Source organism: Equus quagga, chromosome 7 (genome assembly GCF_021613505.1).
Source record: "Equus quagga isolate Etosha38 chromosome 7, UCLA_HA_Equagga_1.0, whole genome shotgun sequence".
In the NCBI taxonomy this organism is placed as follows: Eukaryota; Metazoa; Chordata; class Mammalia; order Perissodactyla; family Equidae; genus Equus; species Equus quagga.
In genome coordinates, this window is record NC_060273.1 from 54,653,515 (window position 1) to 54,671,495 (window position 17,981).

General features: G+C 37.5%; 1 protein-coding gene across 1 annotated transcript in view; it reads right to left on the reverse strand.

The window, feature by feature from the left end:
* Nucleotides 1–2,689: 2,689 nt before the first annotated feature.
* Nucleotides 2,690–17,981, reverse strand: part of RARS1 (arginyl-tRNA synthetase 1) — a 29,389-nt gene continuing 14,097 nt past the window's right edge. The window contains exons 9-15 of the mRNA XM_046667678.1: nt 16,805–16,909; nt 13,345–13,523; nt 12,680–12,789; nt 9,456–9,561; nt 4,124–4,296; nt 3,742–3,989; nt 2,690–2,900 (exon numbers count right to left, since the gene is read on the reverse strand). Of these exons, the coding sequence (XP_046523634.1) occupies nt 2,791–2,900; nt 3,742–3,989; nt 4,124–4,296; nt 9,456–9,561; nt 12,680–12,789; nt 13,345–13,523; nt 16,805–16,909 (1,031 nt within the window). The 3' untranslated portion in view covers nt 2,690–2,790. The remainder of the gene's footprint in view (nt 2,901–3,741; nt 3,990–4,123; nt 4,297–9,455; nt 9,562–12,679; nt 12,790–13,344; nt 13,524–16,804; nt 16,910–17,981) is intronic.

Consider the following 17,981-nt stretch of genomic DNA (forward strand, 5'->3'; position numbering starts at 1 on the left):
CTGAACTAATTTTGTAAAGTCTGTATTCTTTGTTGCATGTCACCACTGAAGTCTCTGTTCTATTAGCTTACTCTTTAGCTAGGGATTGGACAGTTATTTCCTTAAAAACCTGGAATCCAAAATATCTCCCAATCTTGCAGATGGGCTTCTGTACATGCTGGTACAACCTTCAACACTCAACTAGGAAGTTCACAACTCTGCCTTACTATTTACTTCCTGCTTGCACAGAGCCTTAAGATCAGCTAGAGGTGAGAGCTTAGGGCATTTTCAGGTCTTTCCTGAGCATGTACACAGCCCCCTGAGCATGGGCATGGCTTTCTAGATACCCAGGAATATGTCAGAGCTTTTCAAAGTCCTTATTCCCAAAAGCATCTCATTCTCCAGCCTGTCTTCCCAAGCTCTTTGGTTAGTCTATTGTTTTCCCCAACTGTTATCCATTCCTCTAGATAGCAAGGACTAACACATTTGCTTTTAAATGTGTGACATTTGACAAATGCCCTCTAGGTAACCATCTTAGTGCTGGAAAAGTTCTGAGTTAGGTAAGACAGAAGCAAACCCTTTGAGCTGGTACTCTAGGGAGCCACCAAACAGTTCCAAAGAAACAAACTCAATTCTTTGCAAATTAGTTCCACTGTACTCACTGTAGCACTGGTACACTCACCGGGAATGTGGCCGTTATTTTCAAAGCTACTGCTGAGCTGAGGAGAGGGAGATAAAACCATGGTAAGTTAAAATGCCACATCCTCTCCATTCTTATCATGATCCAGCTGTTTCTTCTTGATTGTGCTGTCCTGGTTACTGCAAGCTTTGTTAGTTTCTAGAGTTCTGAAAAAGTTGATTATGACAGTTTTTGCCAGTTTTTCATTCCTTTTATGGAGGGGCAGACTTTTGAAGTTCCTTATTCAACCATTTTTGCTGACGTCTGGATAGAAAAGATTTACAGAACTATATAGGATAGGTATCCATCAAACGGCAGACATCACATTCCATCACATGGAATGTTTACAAAAACTGAACATCTGCTGGGCTGTAAAGAAAATCTCAACGACTTTCAAAGAATTGAAACAATACACTTTAAATAGAAAAATACGTTTTCCAACAATAACGGAATTAAAATAGAACTCAATGACAAAAAGATGATGAGAATCTGGCAGGCAGCCAGTTACTCAAGATGGTTGCAGGAGAGGCCATGGACAATATGGCTTGCTGGGGTTCTTTCTATGCATGCCAAAATCATCATATGTCAGCGTTGAAAGGCAGGGAGGGACATTAGAAATGTTCTTGTCCCTTGCCCATCACTCACCTTTACAGGAAACTGAGAGCCAAAAAAGGTCACAGAGGGAGCTGTTGGCTGAGCTACTTATATATCTCAAGACTCTAAACTCAGTGGTCTTTCTGACACAGGACTGCCTCAAGCCTTCCCTCACCCAGGTCTCCTCTGCTACTGTTCACTCACCCCAATCCCACCTCCCCACTGAGAATTCTAGTTTTGTTTTATAACAAAGACTAGCAAATTAAAAACATGCTAATCGGAGCTCTATTATTTCCTACAAAAAAGTTTCTGATTTCAATTACCTGTGACCTAATATTTACATTTCTATAATGTCTGCTAAGACAATGTTTTAAAGATTAAATAATCAGTTATTGTCTCAGGAAGCCTAAAGACCGATTAGTGAGCATACAAATTAGGTAACATATTAGAGATTATATTAGTCAGAGCTAATCATGAACTTCCATTAATTTAACATACTCCTACAGTCTTTATTTCCTCCTACACCTCAATGAATTGTTATTTAAACATAAAATCTGCATCTTCTGCTCAAGGGACTCAATAGTACAGAGTTGTTGTAGCAGGCTAAGAGGAAACTGCATAGTCTTCCATGTTTGTCGAAGGGAGCAGTGATCTAAAGTGGACTCATCAAACTTTGACATAATAGTTTGTAAATGGTGGCTATTGTTAGGAATTATTAAGATTATCTCGAAGGTTCCTTTGAGCTTGGAGACCCTTGGAAATCGCATGGCACAGTAGAGATCACGTTTATTAAGCGCTTGTTTTTCCAGGTATAGTGCCTGCTTCTTTACATGATTCCTCGTTTCAGCTTTGTGTTTGTAGATTACATTAACTACTGACCCAACAATCACTATTAGCCTTCTCTCCCCTGACTACCCTCATTGCCTCAAGAAATCTCCACCTTCTGTCTTGCTAGAACTCCACTCTCATGGAGAGAAACAGTATACCGAGCTTGGGGGTGAGTCTTGACTGATCTAAGCAAATCTTGGAAACCCTATACTGCTTTGCTTACTCACGTTTTTCCAGCTTTACTTGCATCTAGAATTGGCATATGACCAAGGAGATGTTAAAGAGTTAACTTAATCTGGAACTTCAGAAAAATTTCCAGTCTGTTAATTTTCTTGCCCTTCCTCTGAACCTAAGCCTGTTATACTGTCAATGTTATCTTTAGCTAAAATGTAAAGAGCTTAAATTTAGGAGTTAGACACACATGAATATAAATCTTGATTTTGTTCCTGAGCCAATAAACACTCTCACTAAAGTACACAAACTCTGTTACTCCATGGCCCCATTAAGTAATTTTGGTTTAATGCTCAGCAGAAATAAGCGTATCTGTGAAAGTAATTTTTCTCTTTTCAGAAGCTCTGTTGTTAGAGATAAAGAATCACACTATGGAGATAGTGACAAATTTCCTTTACTTGTTTTTGTATCCACATGATTATAAAAAAACAAACAGTGTTAATGGCCACTTTTGGCAAAAACACACAGTGTTCAAAGGATTACATTCTTTGGACAGGTTTTATTCCCAGGATATCAAACCCCTTGGCCATGACAGCAGCTACGGCTTCACACAGCAGCATACGCCACATGTTCACCTTCAACACTTTTCCTGAGAAAAGAGAAAAAAAGAATAATTTGTTTTTCTTTTTGAAAACCATTATTAAACAATCTATGTTACTTCTGGACTTCAGTGAGAAGTAAGGAACCTAACCCATAGATGTTTTTGGCTTCAACTAGAACCACCTTCACCTTAAACTATTAAGACTGACAATCCAAGAAAGAAAGGTGTTTCTGTTCAATAAATTTGTTTTTAACTGATAATCAAGAGATACAAGGTCTGCAATGATTAGAACTACAAATTCTATCTTTCCTTTTGAGATTTAGATTTCTTTCCTAGGCCACGTTTCAAAATAAGTATAAACTTTAATTCCATGATAATGGTGAGATTTTTTTCCCCAATAAAGTTCTAGTTCTCAAGTATGATCCTCGCAAATGCCTACTTGTCCTGGAACACATTAATTCAGTCTACTTCATTACCTATGTGACATGACAGAGTAGTAAGCCTAAGGTAAGAAAAGACAGTATTTTTTTTCCAAGGGCAGTTTCCAATATCAAGAAACCCCAAGACTCAATCTGGGACCGTCGGTCACACTGCTTGTGTTGGAAATGTCCTATTCCTAGTGGTCTTCCAATTGTTTTCCTTGGAGCCCTATAGTACCATGCCACATGCCTGAGGGAGGGGAAAATAGTCTGTTTGGGAATGGGAAGAATTTTATTGATGCTTTTATTAAAGCTGGTTTGATTTCATCTGTTATATGTGACATGGATCACTGTGCAACTGTTCAGGAAAAAGGGGAGGAGTTTCCATAAATAAAACAAGTTGAAAACCACCCACACCCAATTCAAATAAAAACCCCATCCCCAATATATCCACTGGGTGAAATGCTCACCAGTTTGTCGATCTTTCTCCACACAATAGCAGCTATCATAGAATTCTGTGAAAGTAGTTGCCAGCTCATAGATATAATCACAGAGTGTGTGGAGAAATAAGTCATCTAAAATCTTTTGCAGAATCTCAGGGAACCGTAAAATGCACCGGCCTAGTTTCCATTCTTTCTCATGGTCCAAAATGATCTTGGTCTCTCGAGCAGCTTTCTGGAGCATCTCTTCATCAATATTGGCAAGACGTGCAATAGACCTGAAAAATCAGGCAACAGCCATTGTTCTGTTTGTCATATTCTTCTCCACTCGAAAACATGTAATAAAAAGTGACTGATGTAAATTAGAAATTATCAATTGATTCAAAACAAAACAACGTTGTACCACAATTACCTGATTCTAGTGAAGGCATATAACAAGTAAGCAGCCGTGTTTCCTCTGTCGTCCAGCATTTTGTCAAAGGAAAAGATGTAGTCATTCAATCGGTTATGGGAAAGATCAGCATATTTGATACAGCCATAAGCAACGGACGTCTGAGCAGCCTTCAATTCCTCTGCAGTTAAGACCTTTTGGATAAACAAATAATACTTCACAGCCTACTGACCACTGTTTTTGTTCCGGTGTCTCACAGACAGAAGATGTGGGTAGGGAGCATCTAACGGTGCTCTTTTATCAGTAAACTTTAATAAATATTGACAATGAGGTAGAACAACATGGGTAAATCTACAAAGAGGAGAGTAATGATAATATAACTCATCAGCTCTGCATAACAAAGAACGTTTGTATGAGAAACTTGATTTGTATATAAAGTGTCATCTTGAATACTTTTTATCCAATGTATTCAGTAAATATGAAACTGGAAGCACCAATTATTAGTTTATAACCACTTCATTCCATAAAGATTCTGAGGTAGCTCATAGGAAACCAAGTAATACAGTAAAATAAAAAAACAAGCATCAAGTAATTAACTGAAATCAAAACAGAGCATCAAGAGTATATTCTGAAGCATTATTAGGCCACAAGTAAGTGACTAATGATTTCTGTTCCAGATATGAATAGGGTACTTGCAGTAGACTAACCCTCCCACCAAAAGCAACTATTTAAAAGCTGGATAAACTATATGAAACCATTTGAAGTCACCAGAGAGCATCAACTCAAGCAAAGTTTTAGGGGTTACAGTCTTTGGGAAAAAGGAAACATAGAAAATGAGTCTCACAGTGCCCTGGCTTTTCCTCTAAGGGCATTTTCCAAATCACTATGTGGTGGGCAAAAGGGGGACAAACTCCAAGCAGAAAGAGTGGTCTTATTGGGGTAAGAAGGCCGAGTTCACAGTTTGAGGCTACCAAAGTGAGGACAAAATCACCAAGAAGGAACCATAGAGAAGTAAAAAACTGTGAACACATTTCTTTCAAATTGTCCAAGGCTGCATTAACAAGGCAAGACTCCCAAAAAATCCAGCAGGAAAGCGCAAGTGGGTGGTTGAAGAGCTGAGCAAAGATTTCTGCAGCTGTGTGAGGCCGGTGAGTTCCAACAGCAGCAAGGTGAAAGGGCACTGGTAAACACCCTGGTGAAACTAGAAGGGCTATATTTCAGGAGCAGGGACCTCACCCTAGGAGTAAAGGTAAAATTGAAATACAGCCATGCGGCACTTAACGAAAAGGATGCACTCTCAGAAATGCGTCTGAGAAAGGCGATTTGGTAGACATGCAAACACCACAGAGTGTACTTACACAAACTTAGATGGTACAGCCTACTACACACCTAGGCTACATGGTACTAATCTTATGGGACCACCATCATATAGGCGTCCTTCAACAGAAACGTCTTTACGCAGCCCATGACTGTAGTTCAGCCCTAACAAAGGCCAAGACCAAGACTGACAGGACTATAAAAAACAGCTGGTATGCTACCTGCCAGCCAGAAGAAAATGCAACTGGTCTTTGGAGGAAGATGATATTATCCAGAACCTTCATAATTTTTCATTCACAATATCCAGCATCCAGTAAAAAGTAATGAAGCTTGACAAAAAGCAGCCAGAAGAAATAACTAAAAACCAAGGAGGGAGAGAGAAGACAACAGAAACAAAAAAAGACAACAACTTGAAAGTCTAGAATTGTTGCTGATCTTCCTCAGCAAAAAGAGGAGGATTGGCGGTGGATGTTAGCTCAGGGCTAATCTCCTCCCCCCAAAAAAGAAAAAGAAAATATTAATTACAAAGGGAAAAACATAACTTTACAGTGGATAAAACCGATAGTATCACCTTAACAAAGCGATCAAAATTAATATTAACAATCATGAGACTTACCAACATCATGTACCTCCTGAAATAATGAAGTGAGGACTCCACATCTATTCTTGTCAAGACTGAATAATCTGAATTTAATCCTGAGGAAGCATCTGACAAATCTAGCTGAGGGACATTCTACAAAAAAACTGACCAGTACTCTTGAAGAGTCAAGGGAATGAAAATCAAAGAAAGAGCAAGGAACTGCCCAGATTAAAAATGACTAAGGAGACATGATGACTAAACGCAACAAGTGATCCTGGACTACAAAAAGGACATTTGTGAGACAACTGGGAAACTTGAATAAGGTCTGCAGATTAGTTAGTAGTATTCTATCAATGCTAATTTCCTGATTTTGATAATCATACTATGGTTTTGTAAGATATTAATATTTGAGGAAGCCAACAGAGCCATTTTTGTATGTCTACACTTATTTCAAAATGAAAAGTTAAACAAAAAGTATAATTAAGGTGTTCAAAAAACTAGAGAAAAAGAGGGACAAAACTGGATGAAAAGATGCAAAATTTCAAAAGATACTTGGAATACAGAACAGCAAAATATAGTATCTAAAGTAGAAAATATTAAAAATGAAGCACAGAGAGAAAAAAAGTGAACAGAAGTCAGTGTGTGAGAGACACATGGGACACAAAGATCTAACATTATATTATATATGTACTTGGAATTCCAGAAATCCCACAGATTTAAGAATCTCAGCAACTCTCCAGCAGGATAAGTACACAAGAAGAAACAATTCCTCAGACCCCAACAAAAAGAAAACTCAAACCACCCTTAGGTACTTTTTAGTCAAAGTACCAAAACAAAGCCTAAGTAAAATAGTAAAAGCAGTCTGAGAAAAAGATACATTATCTTTAAAGGAGCATCAATGAGATAAGTGATAGTCAAAAGAAACTATGGAAGCTGGAAGACAATAGAATGCCATTTTTAAAATGCTGAAAGAACAGCTGTCAAACTAAAAATCTATACCCAATAAAAACATTGTTCAAACCTCATGGCAACATAAAGATGTTTTCAGATAAACAAATGCTGACAGAATTTGTCACAAGCAGATCTGCATACAAAAAAAATACTAAAAGGAGATCTTCAAACTGAAGGAAACTAATCCCACATGGAAGCAAAAAACTGCAGGATGGAATAAAGTGCACAGGAAAGGGCAAGTATGTGGAGAAATATAAATGAATACTGACGGTTTAAAACAAACACTGGGCAAAAGACTTGAACAGACCCTTCACAAAAGAAGCTATACAGGGCCGGCCCGGTGGCACAATGGTTAAGTTCACACATTCCACTTTGGTGGCCCGGGGTTCACTGGTTCGGATCCCGGTACAGACATGGCACTGCTTGTAAAGCCACGCTGTGGCAGGCGTCCCACATATAAAAGCAGAGGAAGATGGGCATGGATGTTAGCTCAGGGCCAGTCTTCCTCAGCACAAAGAGGATTGGCAGCAGATATTAGCTTAGGGCTAATCTTTCTCAAAAAAAAAAAAAAAAAAAGAGAGAAAAAAGAAAAAAGATATATAAATGGCTAATAAGCATAAGAAATGTAGTCAACATCATTACTCATCAGGGAAATGCAAATATTAACCACAGTGAGATCCCACTAAACAAACTCACCAGAAAAGCTAAAAATAAAAGACTGACAAAATTAAGTGTTGGTGAAGATATGGAGCAACTGGAACAATTACATATTAGTGGTGGGAGTATATAATGGTTACAACTCTCTCCTTGGCAATTTTTAACAAAGTTGACCATGAGCCAACTCTACCGCCCAGCAATGACATTCCTAGATATATATCCAAGAGAAAAAGGGCATGTATCCTTAAACGGGCCTGAACAACAATGCTGAAATTAGCTTTTTATTCATAATAGCCAACAAATGAAAACAATCATAATGTCCATGATTATGCAGAATGGATAAACAAAATGTGGTATTCATACAACCAAATACTATTATTCAGCAATAAAAAGAAATGAACTACTGATATACTTGGAAATAGCACATACTTTATTCCGTTTATATAAAGTTCCAGAATAAACAAGAGATCTATGGTGATAGGAAACTTTCTGGGGTGATGGAAATATAACTTGATTGGCTGGTGTTACCACATATGTATACGTGTAAAAACTCCTCAAACTTGTGGCATAGTGGTTAAGTTTGTGCACTTCACTTTGGTGGCCGGGGATTTGCAGGTTTGCATGCTGGGTGTGGACCTACATACTGCTCATTAAGCCATGCTGTGGTGGCACCCCACATATAAAATGGAGGAGGGCTGGCACAGATGTTAGCTCAGGGACACTCTTCCTCAAGCAAAAAGAGGAAGATTGGCAATGGATGTTAGCTTGGGGCCAATCTTCCTCACCAAAAAAAACCACTAAGTAGCTAGACTGGCCAAATTAATAAAAGAGCCAAAGCAATTTTTGGTCATCATGCAGACTAAACAAACCGATTAGGTGACCAAATTTTCTCCCTTTTCATCTGATTATGCCAGATGTGCTTAGGCCAGGACTAAAAGGCAAAACTACTCTGGAGATACCAGTAGGTAGACTTGGCAACCACCTACTGGAAGTAGAGAGGAAATTATTTTATAGTTAATTTTGCTGGCAATGGAAAGAGAGCAGGTGGGGAGAATGCAGCCTCAAAGCCCGCCTTCATGTTCTCTGTACTGTCAGTGGTCTATTTGAACCAAACAAGAGTGCTTCTCAAAGGATCATTTTTTGTGTTTGACTCTTTCACATCTATATTTTATCCTATTCTGTTTCTCTTTCTATAAGTTTACTCTTCTATTTATAGTAGTTATGTTCATTCCAAAATAGCACTTGACTTGCTAGAGAGTAAAAGACATAAGACTACAAATTTCAGTCCTTGACCTCCGTCATCGCCATCTTAGAAAACTGTTTTCTTGTCAAGCTTTCTTCATTTTGACATAGTTCTTCCAAATTCCGCATGAATGCAACCACAGTCCTTTCGGAGGGTGCCATGAAAGTCCATCACGTTGCCTACACTGACGGCTCATCAGTGGCCTTGGGCGTTGAGTGCTGTGACTACCCTACAAACGCTCCCAGAGAAAGGAACTCAGCAGATGCAGACTCTAATTTAGGAGAATCAAGCTGCCTCAGTCTGCAATATTTTCCTATCATTGGTTCAAAGCAGTGACAGGTGAATTGCCAATAAGAAGCAGAGATACTATGCCACATTAACAAAGGAGAAGGCCATGGCCTTTTGTAATAGACTAGAACTATATTTCCACAATAAATGCTCAGCAATTCACGAAACAAACTTATCCTGCAATAAAATCTGAGTAATATAATCCTATCCTAAGTGGATTGACTCTTTATAATCCCTCCCAGTTCTCTCAATAAAAGCAAAAATGAAAAATTACAACAATGCATGGTACACAATATGCAAACAAAGCCTTGGATTACCTTGTCTCTTTCTTTTTCCCTCAATTTGTCCATGGATCGTTTTAGTCCTTCTTCTAAGAGGTCTATGAGGCGCACTGTTTCACCTGAACGTGTTTTAAACTTCTTCCTAAAAAATTTTAAAAGCCCCAATTAAAAAGGTTTTGAAACAAAACTTCTGACTTAGAAATCTTTGAAAACGAAGGTCTCACGCTGCCTTATTCCACTCAGCAACCAGGGAAAATGCCAAAAGGAAGACTAAATGGGGGTACTTTCAAACGTCTTTCATCTACAGCCCTCAACTCAAAGCATTCTATGCCTTAGGCTTCTAATAGCCTTCTCTACATGTTCACCTTTAATACATTCCCTAAAAGGGAAAGAAAGAAGAGATTTATTAATCTGTTCATTTTCTTGAACATAAAGTTTGGCTTAGTTATTTTACCTTCTTGGAAAAATTAATAATAAAACACAATTTGCTTCTAGAATTGTTTTGGAAACAAATTCTTAACTGGAATCTCATTTGCATTTTCCTATATAGTAATTCCACTTGTTCAGTGGTAACCACGCCTCCATGCATATTAGAATCAGCTAGAGAGCCTAAACAAACAAACAAAAAGGATGCCAGGGCCCCATTCATATCTAGTGAAATCAGAATCTCTGTGGATGGGGCAAAAGCACTAAGCACTGCCCTGGGCAACTGCACTATTAAAAGCATTTCACAAAAATTGGATTCTACCTATTAAACAGAAGTTTGCATGACACCGAGCACATAATTTGTCTTTTTCTTTCTTTTTAAGCTAAAAATCTTTCAAATGCAACAATGGTAAAAATGAAGTACGCTTTTCTATCTAACACAAAGCCTACCAAAATAACTGCAATATTTCCTATTAAAGTTATATTTTCAAAGAGTTGCCTAAGAAAAGATCTTCTTGACCTTTGTCACAGAATTTAAAAATGTTATCTATCATAAAGCCTAGCCAAAATGCTAAGGGAAGTCCCCCCTTAAAGTCTCTACTTTGCAGTAATTGATCTTTCCTGTTACTCCTTCACTGCACCTGCCTTGAATTTTTGTTTCTTTGTGTTGGTTTACTCCTCTGACTAGCGGTTCTAATACGAGGGATCTATACTTGACTATCGAGAGAGCTTTTAAAAAACAGATGCCTAATACCCAACTTAGACCTACTAAATCAGTAACTCCCCTGGCGGGGCCTGGCATACACATTTTAACAGGCTCCACAGAGAACTGCTCTGCTTTAGATGACAGGCTCCTTCAGGAGGCCATATGCTATGTATCTTCACGTGCACATTGTGGAGAACCCAGCCAATGCCATGCATAGCAGGTAATCAATAATCAAAGCAAGTCTCCAGGGAATAGCAGGAAGATGGTTAAGTAAAAGGATAAATTATTGTAAAAAGCCTTAAAACAGAAAATTCCACTAAAAAATAGATGGCAGAATCTGTGAGCATTTTAATGTAAATATTTAGATTATGGTAAGCTGCCACTGGTTAACTATCACTGAAATTATTCCTCCTTTTTATTGGTCTAGTATGCTTTAAGAACATGATGCCGAGAGTGCAGAAATATAAAACAAAAACCAAGAAAAAAAAATCCCTTAGCCAGGACATGATAAACAAGTGAAATGCCTAGATATGAACAGTGGTGATAAATATCAGGTATAACAGTAAATTTGATAATTTCACCCAACTGTAAGAATAATCATCCAAATGTTAGTCCAAAAAACCAACAGTGAAGAAACTAAAATACTATAAACAATACTCAACTCATTGGCCAGTTTTTAATTACTTTCTTAGGACTACGAACACCATAAGGACCCACTGTCTTCTGATTCTAAAGTGCAGCTTGACAGATGACTCAAGCTACAATTAAAACATGTTTGATGTTGACTCCAACAAGTCCTTTGATTTCCATACAATCTGTATCTAAAATAATACTGCGACATACCTAGCCTGCCTTTTATATGCCTAATTAGGGTTTCTGTACGTTGGCTGGCGAAGCATCTTGAGCTACTTCATGTGGTTTTCAGAAGCATTACCACCTTTGTGTGATGGTAGTATTTGGGCTGTGTCACCAATCTAAAATGCCATAGGGGCCAGCCCCGTGGCCAAGTGGTTAAAGTTCCACATGCTCCGCTTCAGCAGCCCAGGTTCACAGGTGCAGACCCACTCCACTCGTCAGTCATGCTATGGAGGCACCCCATGTACAAAGTAGAGGAAGACTGGCACAGATGTTAGCTCAGAGCAAATCTTCCTCACTAAATAAATAAATGAATAAGACGCTATAGATTTTTAAGAGAGATGCTGATTAAATAGCTAAGTGATCCTCAGACACTATTGGATGCCAGATAATAAAAATTTTGTGCCTTTGAATTGATAAATACTATAAATAAATATTTGCTTGTGTCTACCTTTTTTATTTCATATACATTGAGCAGAACATGGGGAAAACAGAAAAACAAAGCACGGCTACTAACATGTAGGTCTCAATAAACTTAGTATTTTTGAGATGAACATAAAAACGAGAGGCATGAAATCTTTTTTTTTCTTTCCTAAAGATTGGCACCTGAGCTAACAACTGTTGCCAATCTTTTTTTTTACTCTTCTCCCCAAAGCCCCCCAGTACATAGTTGTAGATTCTAGTTGTGAATGCCTCTGGTTGTGCTACATGGGATGCTGCCTCAGTGTGGCCTGATGAGCAGTGCCGTGTCCACACCCAGGATCCAAACTGGCGAAACCCTGGACCACCAAAGCAGGCCATGTAAACTTAACCACTTTGCCATGGGGCTGGCCCCAAAAGCCATGAAATCTTAAAACTTGATTGGAATCTCAATAAACTTATACCTATTGACCAGGTGTTCAACTGTGAAGGAAAAAAGACATTTACAAAATGCTTGAAATATATTGTTGAATATTTTGTTTGAAATCTGAGGAGGAATGTAAGAGACTTTATAATTTAGATTTGTGGCAATGGAAACAGTTTTTATTATGTTAAGTCTATAGTCTGGTTTTCATTCAACTTTGTACAAACCTCCCTAAAAGGCAACATTCTCTGGCAGTGAGAAGACATAGGTACAAAATGGCTCAGCTGGGTTCACCATCACAGCATATGTAGACTAAAGAAGAGAGGACCTTCTTAATTTTAATATGGTTATCAAATGAAAACATAGCCTCTTCCAAAGAAATCTGGGGCTCAGGTATGTCATTACCACCTTTAGATTTTCCAGACTTACTTGTCTTCCCCCAGCACCACACCAAATCCAGCATGAGACACTCGAGTTACTTTAGGGTCATACCAACCAATCATTTGAGCAGCTGCAAATATTGTCTGCAAATGCACAGACTACAAAGGAACAGAAATAGAAAGTTACTTGTTAAACTTTCTGATAACAAAAAACAACAAAGTTCTTGTGCTTAGGGATAAAGATTTGTAGAATTTAAATCACTCACAAATCTTGCAAGGCGAGTATAATTATAAAAGCTCCTTATTGCCTATACGAGACAGTAAGAACAGGACTTATACTTTCTATGTTCAAAGGTTTTTAAAGCAACTGAATTAAGGGCAGGATCGTGTGCAATAATTTCAACTAAATTTTAGGTCTCACAACCACCCTTTCAGATAGGAATGGTCACTGAGGTTCAGAGAAGTAACCCCTTCCAGTTTATGAAGACAGGCTGGAAAGTTGGGAAGTTTCCAAGTTGAGCCAAATCCAAACCCTGTTCTTTCTCCTATTATTGTTATTACTATTATTCTGAATTTTACTGTTATTACTGTTATTCTGAATTTTAGTCTTTCGGGAAAATTTATAGTCTTTCACTGCCAAATGCCACAAACCTCACCATACTGTCTCACCTCCAACTGGATAATGTAAAAACATATACAAATCTACAAACTCACTTGTCCATTGTCCACCACATAGATAATCATATCTGCTTTTTCCTCAAATAGTCTTTGTTTAATAGCAGCCAGGTCCGATGTATCATAGGTATAACCTCCATCTGATTTTACTATGGTTAATGGTATAGAACAGCCTGGGACAAACACAATCTTCCTGCCATCATCCACTTGCACAAATCCTAGGGGAAAAAAAACTTCATTAATAATGTTAACAGAACCCCGGAGGAATATACATGCTTAGCCATTGTAGGCTACTCAGTAGAGAGCTCAAGAAGTCAGATGACTTTTTTTCTCATCATGACCTACTATGAGCCTTGGAAAACGGCTACTGTCAAGGCTGTCTGAGCACCCAGGGTGTTTTCAGGGCACAAGTGAGATATCCTGGCAGTTTTCGGAACTCACATTACACTTGACTCCCAAACTCTTTGTAGAATACCTCGCTGGAGCCCACCTGCTCAGCAGACACAGAACATGGAAATCCATGCTTTGTTTTCAAGTTGGAGCCACAGGCTTCCTCTGGGAGAAAGGTGCAATTTCTATCACTGCCTCTTCAAAGGTACTGAAAGGAAGTTAAAACTAACAGGATTCAGGAAACAAACATGGTAGCATTTAGAATTTGGAATGATTAGTGGAAAGAAAAAATTATGTTCATATACTCATGATGAAAAAGGCAAAATTCTTGGATGCAAGAAGGTACAGAAAAGAACACGATGATAATAACAGCTATATTTAAGTGCTAGTATGTGCCAAATACTATGCACTAAGTCTTACACTTAACCTTTACATTAACTCTATGCAGTAAATACTATTATTGCTTTCTTAGGTTTATGAAACTGAGGCTTGGTGAGGTAAAGGGAGTACAAAATAGTAGTTAAAAACAAGCTCTGAGGCTAGATGGCCTAGGTTTGAATCTCAGACTTACCACTTACTAGCTATGTGACCCTGTGAAGTTACTAACTTCTCTATGCTTCTTTCTTATAATTAAAAAAAAGTCTTTAAAATTTTATTGTCTTAAAAGTATGGTCCCTGGTCCATTCTTTTTCACCATTCACCAAAATAAACTCAAAATGGATCAAAGACCTAAAGGTGAGACCTGAAACCATAAGGCTTCTGGAAGAAAACGTAGGCAGTACACTCTTTGACATCAGTATTAAAAGGATCTTTTCGGACACCATGCCTTCTCAGAGAAGGGAAACAATAGAAAGAATAAACAAATGGGACTTCAACAGATTAAAGAGCTTCTTCAAGGCAAATGAAAACAGGATTGAAACAAAAAAACAACCCACTAACTGGGAAAAAATATTTGCAAGTCATATATCTGACAAAGGCTTAATATCCATAATATATAAAGAACTCTCGCAACTCAACAACAAAACATCAAACAACCCAATCAAAAAATGGGCTGGAGACATGAACAGACATTTCTCCAAAGAAGATATACTGATGGCCAATAGGCACATGAAAAGATGCTCATCATCACTGATCATCAGGGAAATGCAAATCAAAACTACACTAAGATATCACCTTACACCCGTTAGAATGACAAAAATACCTAAAACTAATAGCAACAAATGTTGGAGAGGTTGCGGAGAAAAAGGAACCCTCATACACTGCTGGTGGGAATGCAAACTGGTGCAGCCACTATGGAAAACAGTATGGAGATTCCTCAAAAAATTAAAAATAGAACTACCATACGATCCAGCCATCCCACTACTGGGTATTTATCCAAAGAGCTTGAAGTCAGCAATCCCAAAAGTCCTATGCACCCCAATGTTTATTGCAGCACTGTTTAGAATAGCCAAGACGTGGAAGCAACCTAAGTGTCCAGCAACAGACGAATGGATAAAGAAGATGTGGTACATATATACAATGGAATACTACTCAGCTGCAAAACAGAACAAAATCATTCCATTTGCAATAACATGGATGGACCTTGAGAGAATTATGTTAAGTGAAATAAGCCAGTGAGAGAAGGACAATCTGTGTATGACTCCACTCATATGAAGAATTTAAAATTATGGACTAAGAACAGTTTAGTGGATACCAGGGGAAAGGTGGGGTGGGGGGTAGGCACAAAGGGTGAAGTGGTGCACCTACAACATGACTGACAAACATTAATGTACAACTGAAATTTCACAAGATTGTAACCTATCAATAACTCAATAAAAAAAAAAAAAAGTATGGTCCCTGGGCCCCAGATTATGATTAATAAACACTATTTCCCATTCAAAGAAACAGGGATAGCAGATTAGCTGATTCCACAGCTAATGCAGGAAATGTATAAAATAATTCTGGCATACTATGTACCAAAAAGCAAGTAAACTATCAAAGACTACTGGGGTCAAGAAAAAACAAAAAACAGAAAAGACAACTTGAGAAGGCTACCATCAGCCAAAAATGGGACAATTTGAGTATTAAAAAAGAATAATAAAGACAAATGATTGAAAAATATAAAATATATTAAGCCTCATTGATAGTAAGTAAATATAGTAAACTCAGCTGTCATATCTGGAAGATATTAAGAAACTAATTTATCATCCTGAAATTTGATAAAGAAAAATAAAGAACAAAGCATTTATACTACTTGTCTTACATGAACTGTACCGCAGGATAACCAAAACAATTATGGGACAAAGTCCTGCACAGGAGAATTCAAAACAAACAAAGAAGGAATGACAATACTACTGTTTCCCAGCCTCCAATGCAGTAATGAATCAGTCATGATCATCAATAGATCCTAAAACCACTAGGGGAATGTCTAATGGGAAAATTTACGGATAGATCAGGGTGACAACACCTGAACCCACTAATCCATCTTAACATCCAAGAAAGAGAGCCAACCACACATTATTTGCATTCTTGCAAATAAGCAAAAGATCAAACAAAACCAGGAAGAAAACACAAACCAAAATTTAAACAGGTCATTTTAGAAAATACAGATAGAGGAATTATGTTAAACAATACCATATGGGAAATTCTTTAAGACAAATGGCCCCGTTTCTTCAACAACCTAAGAGAAAGAAGGGAGCAGGGGGACAGGAGAAACTTATGGATTTACAGAATTTAAGATAAATATTAAGCGAATGCAAAGTGCAGACTCTGAAGAAAACCTAATGATTAATAAAGATTTATGAATCACCTTGGGAAATTCGAAATCTTGATTGGCTATTAAACAATATTAAGAAATTATTAATTTTCATAGAGCAAGAACAGCATTGTGTTTTTGGGGTGGGAGGGACTATTCTTTTAGAGATGTATAATGAACGTAGTTATAGATGAAATTATATGATACAAGCAGTGTGTAAAGGAAGGTATAAATTAATACAATTTGCCTGTATTCATAATTATTGAAGTTGAGTGAAGAGTGCATGGAGTTGAGGGTCACTATAATATTCTCTCCACTTTTGCCTGTTTGAAAATTTCCATAATAAGTTAAAAAAAAAAAAGGTAAAGGACATACCTCTATCTTCAAATTCCTTTACAATGTCATTCATCCTATCTTGATAGAAGGATTCCCCCCTCTCTATTAAGGAGATGTCCAATGCGTCGTAGATTTTATTAAACTCTACGGAGAAAAAGGTCACCAAACATGAAAATGTATAACAATTCAAACAAACAGGAAACATGCATCTTATAATAAAAGAAATGTATAATTTAATTGAAATATTTGGAAGAAAATTAATTACATTAAAAATGTAGGATATAGGACATCATATGTATACTGCCATTTTGAAAATGTGGCAAGAATATGGTAAGATACACAACAAAATATTAACAATGGGTGAGACTATAAATAATTTTATTTACTTATTTATTTTTGAGGAAGATTAGTCCTGAGCTAACATCTGCTGCCAATCCTCCTCTTTTTGCTGAGGAAGATTAGCCTTGAGCTAACATCTGTGCCCATCTTCCTCTACTTTATAAGTGGGACGCCTGCCATAGCATGGCTTGATAAGCGGTGGGTAGGTCTGCACCCGTGATCTGACCTGCTGAACCCTGGGCCTTCGAAGCAGAACGTGCCAAGTTAACTGCTGCACCACCGGGCTGGCCTCTCTAAATAATTTTTATTTTCTTTTTTCCTATTTACATTTACTTTTTTGTACGAGAAACATGAACTTTTTGTGTAACTTTTAAAAAATTTACTCTTAAGAAATGTAAATGAGAAGAAAAAAAGAAAAGTCTTTCCTATGTGGAGATTGAATATTGATTTTCTTAGTTTGTTTATCCTAATTTTACCATTTACTGGTCTGTCTAGCCATACGTCAGTGAGAGAGTATTACCTACCATAGCATTATAAGACATTTTATTACCTAGTGCTGCAAAACAGCCACCATTAGCCTTCTTTTTCAAAGATCTACTGGCTATTCTTACCCATTTATTCTTCAAAGTGACCTGTAAAATTACTTCATCAAGTTGGAAAACTTGAAATTGTCTTAAAACAACAAATGAATTGGAGAACTAGGGAACTTCGCATGAGACTCTATTCAAATATCTATTACATCCTGTTGTCTATTTCTCTTCATTTTGGTCCTATACACGTCTGGATAAATTTATTCTTTTTATAGCTCTGGTTGGTAATGTAAAGATCTTTTCTACTTTCCTTAATTAATTTTTGCTGACTTTGAAGAAAGTTAAAT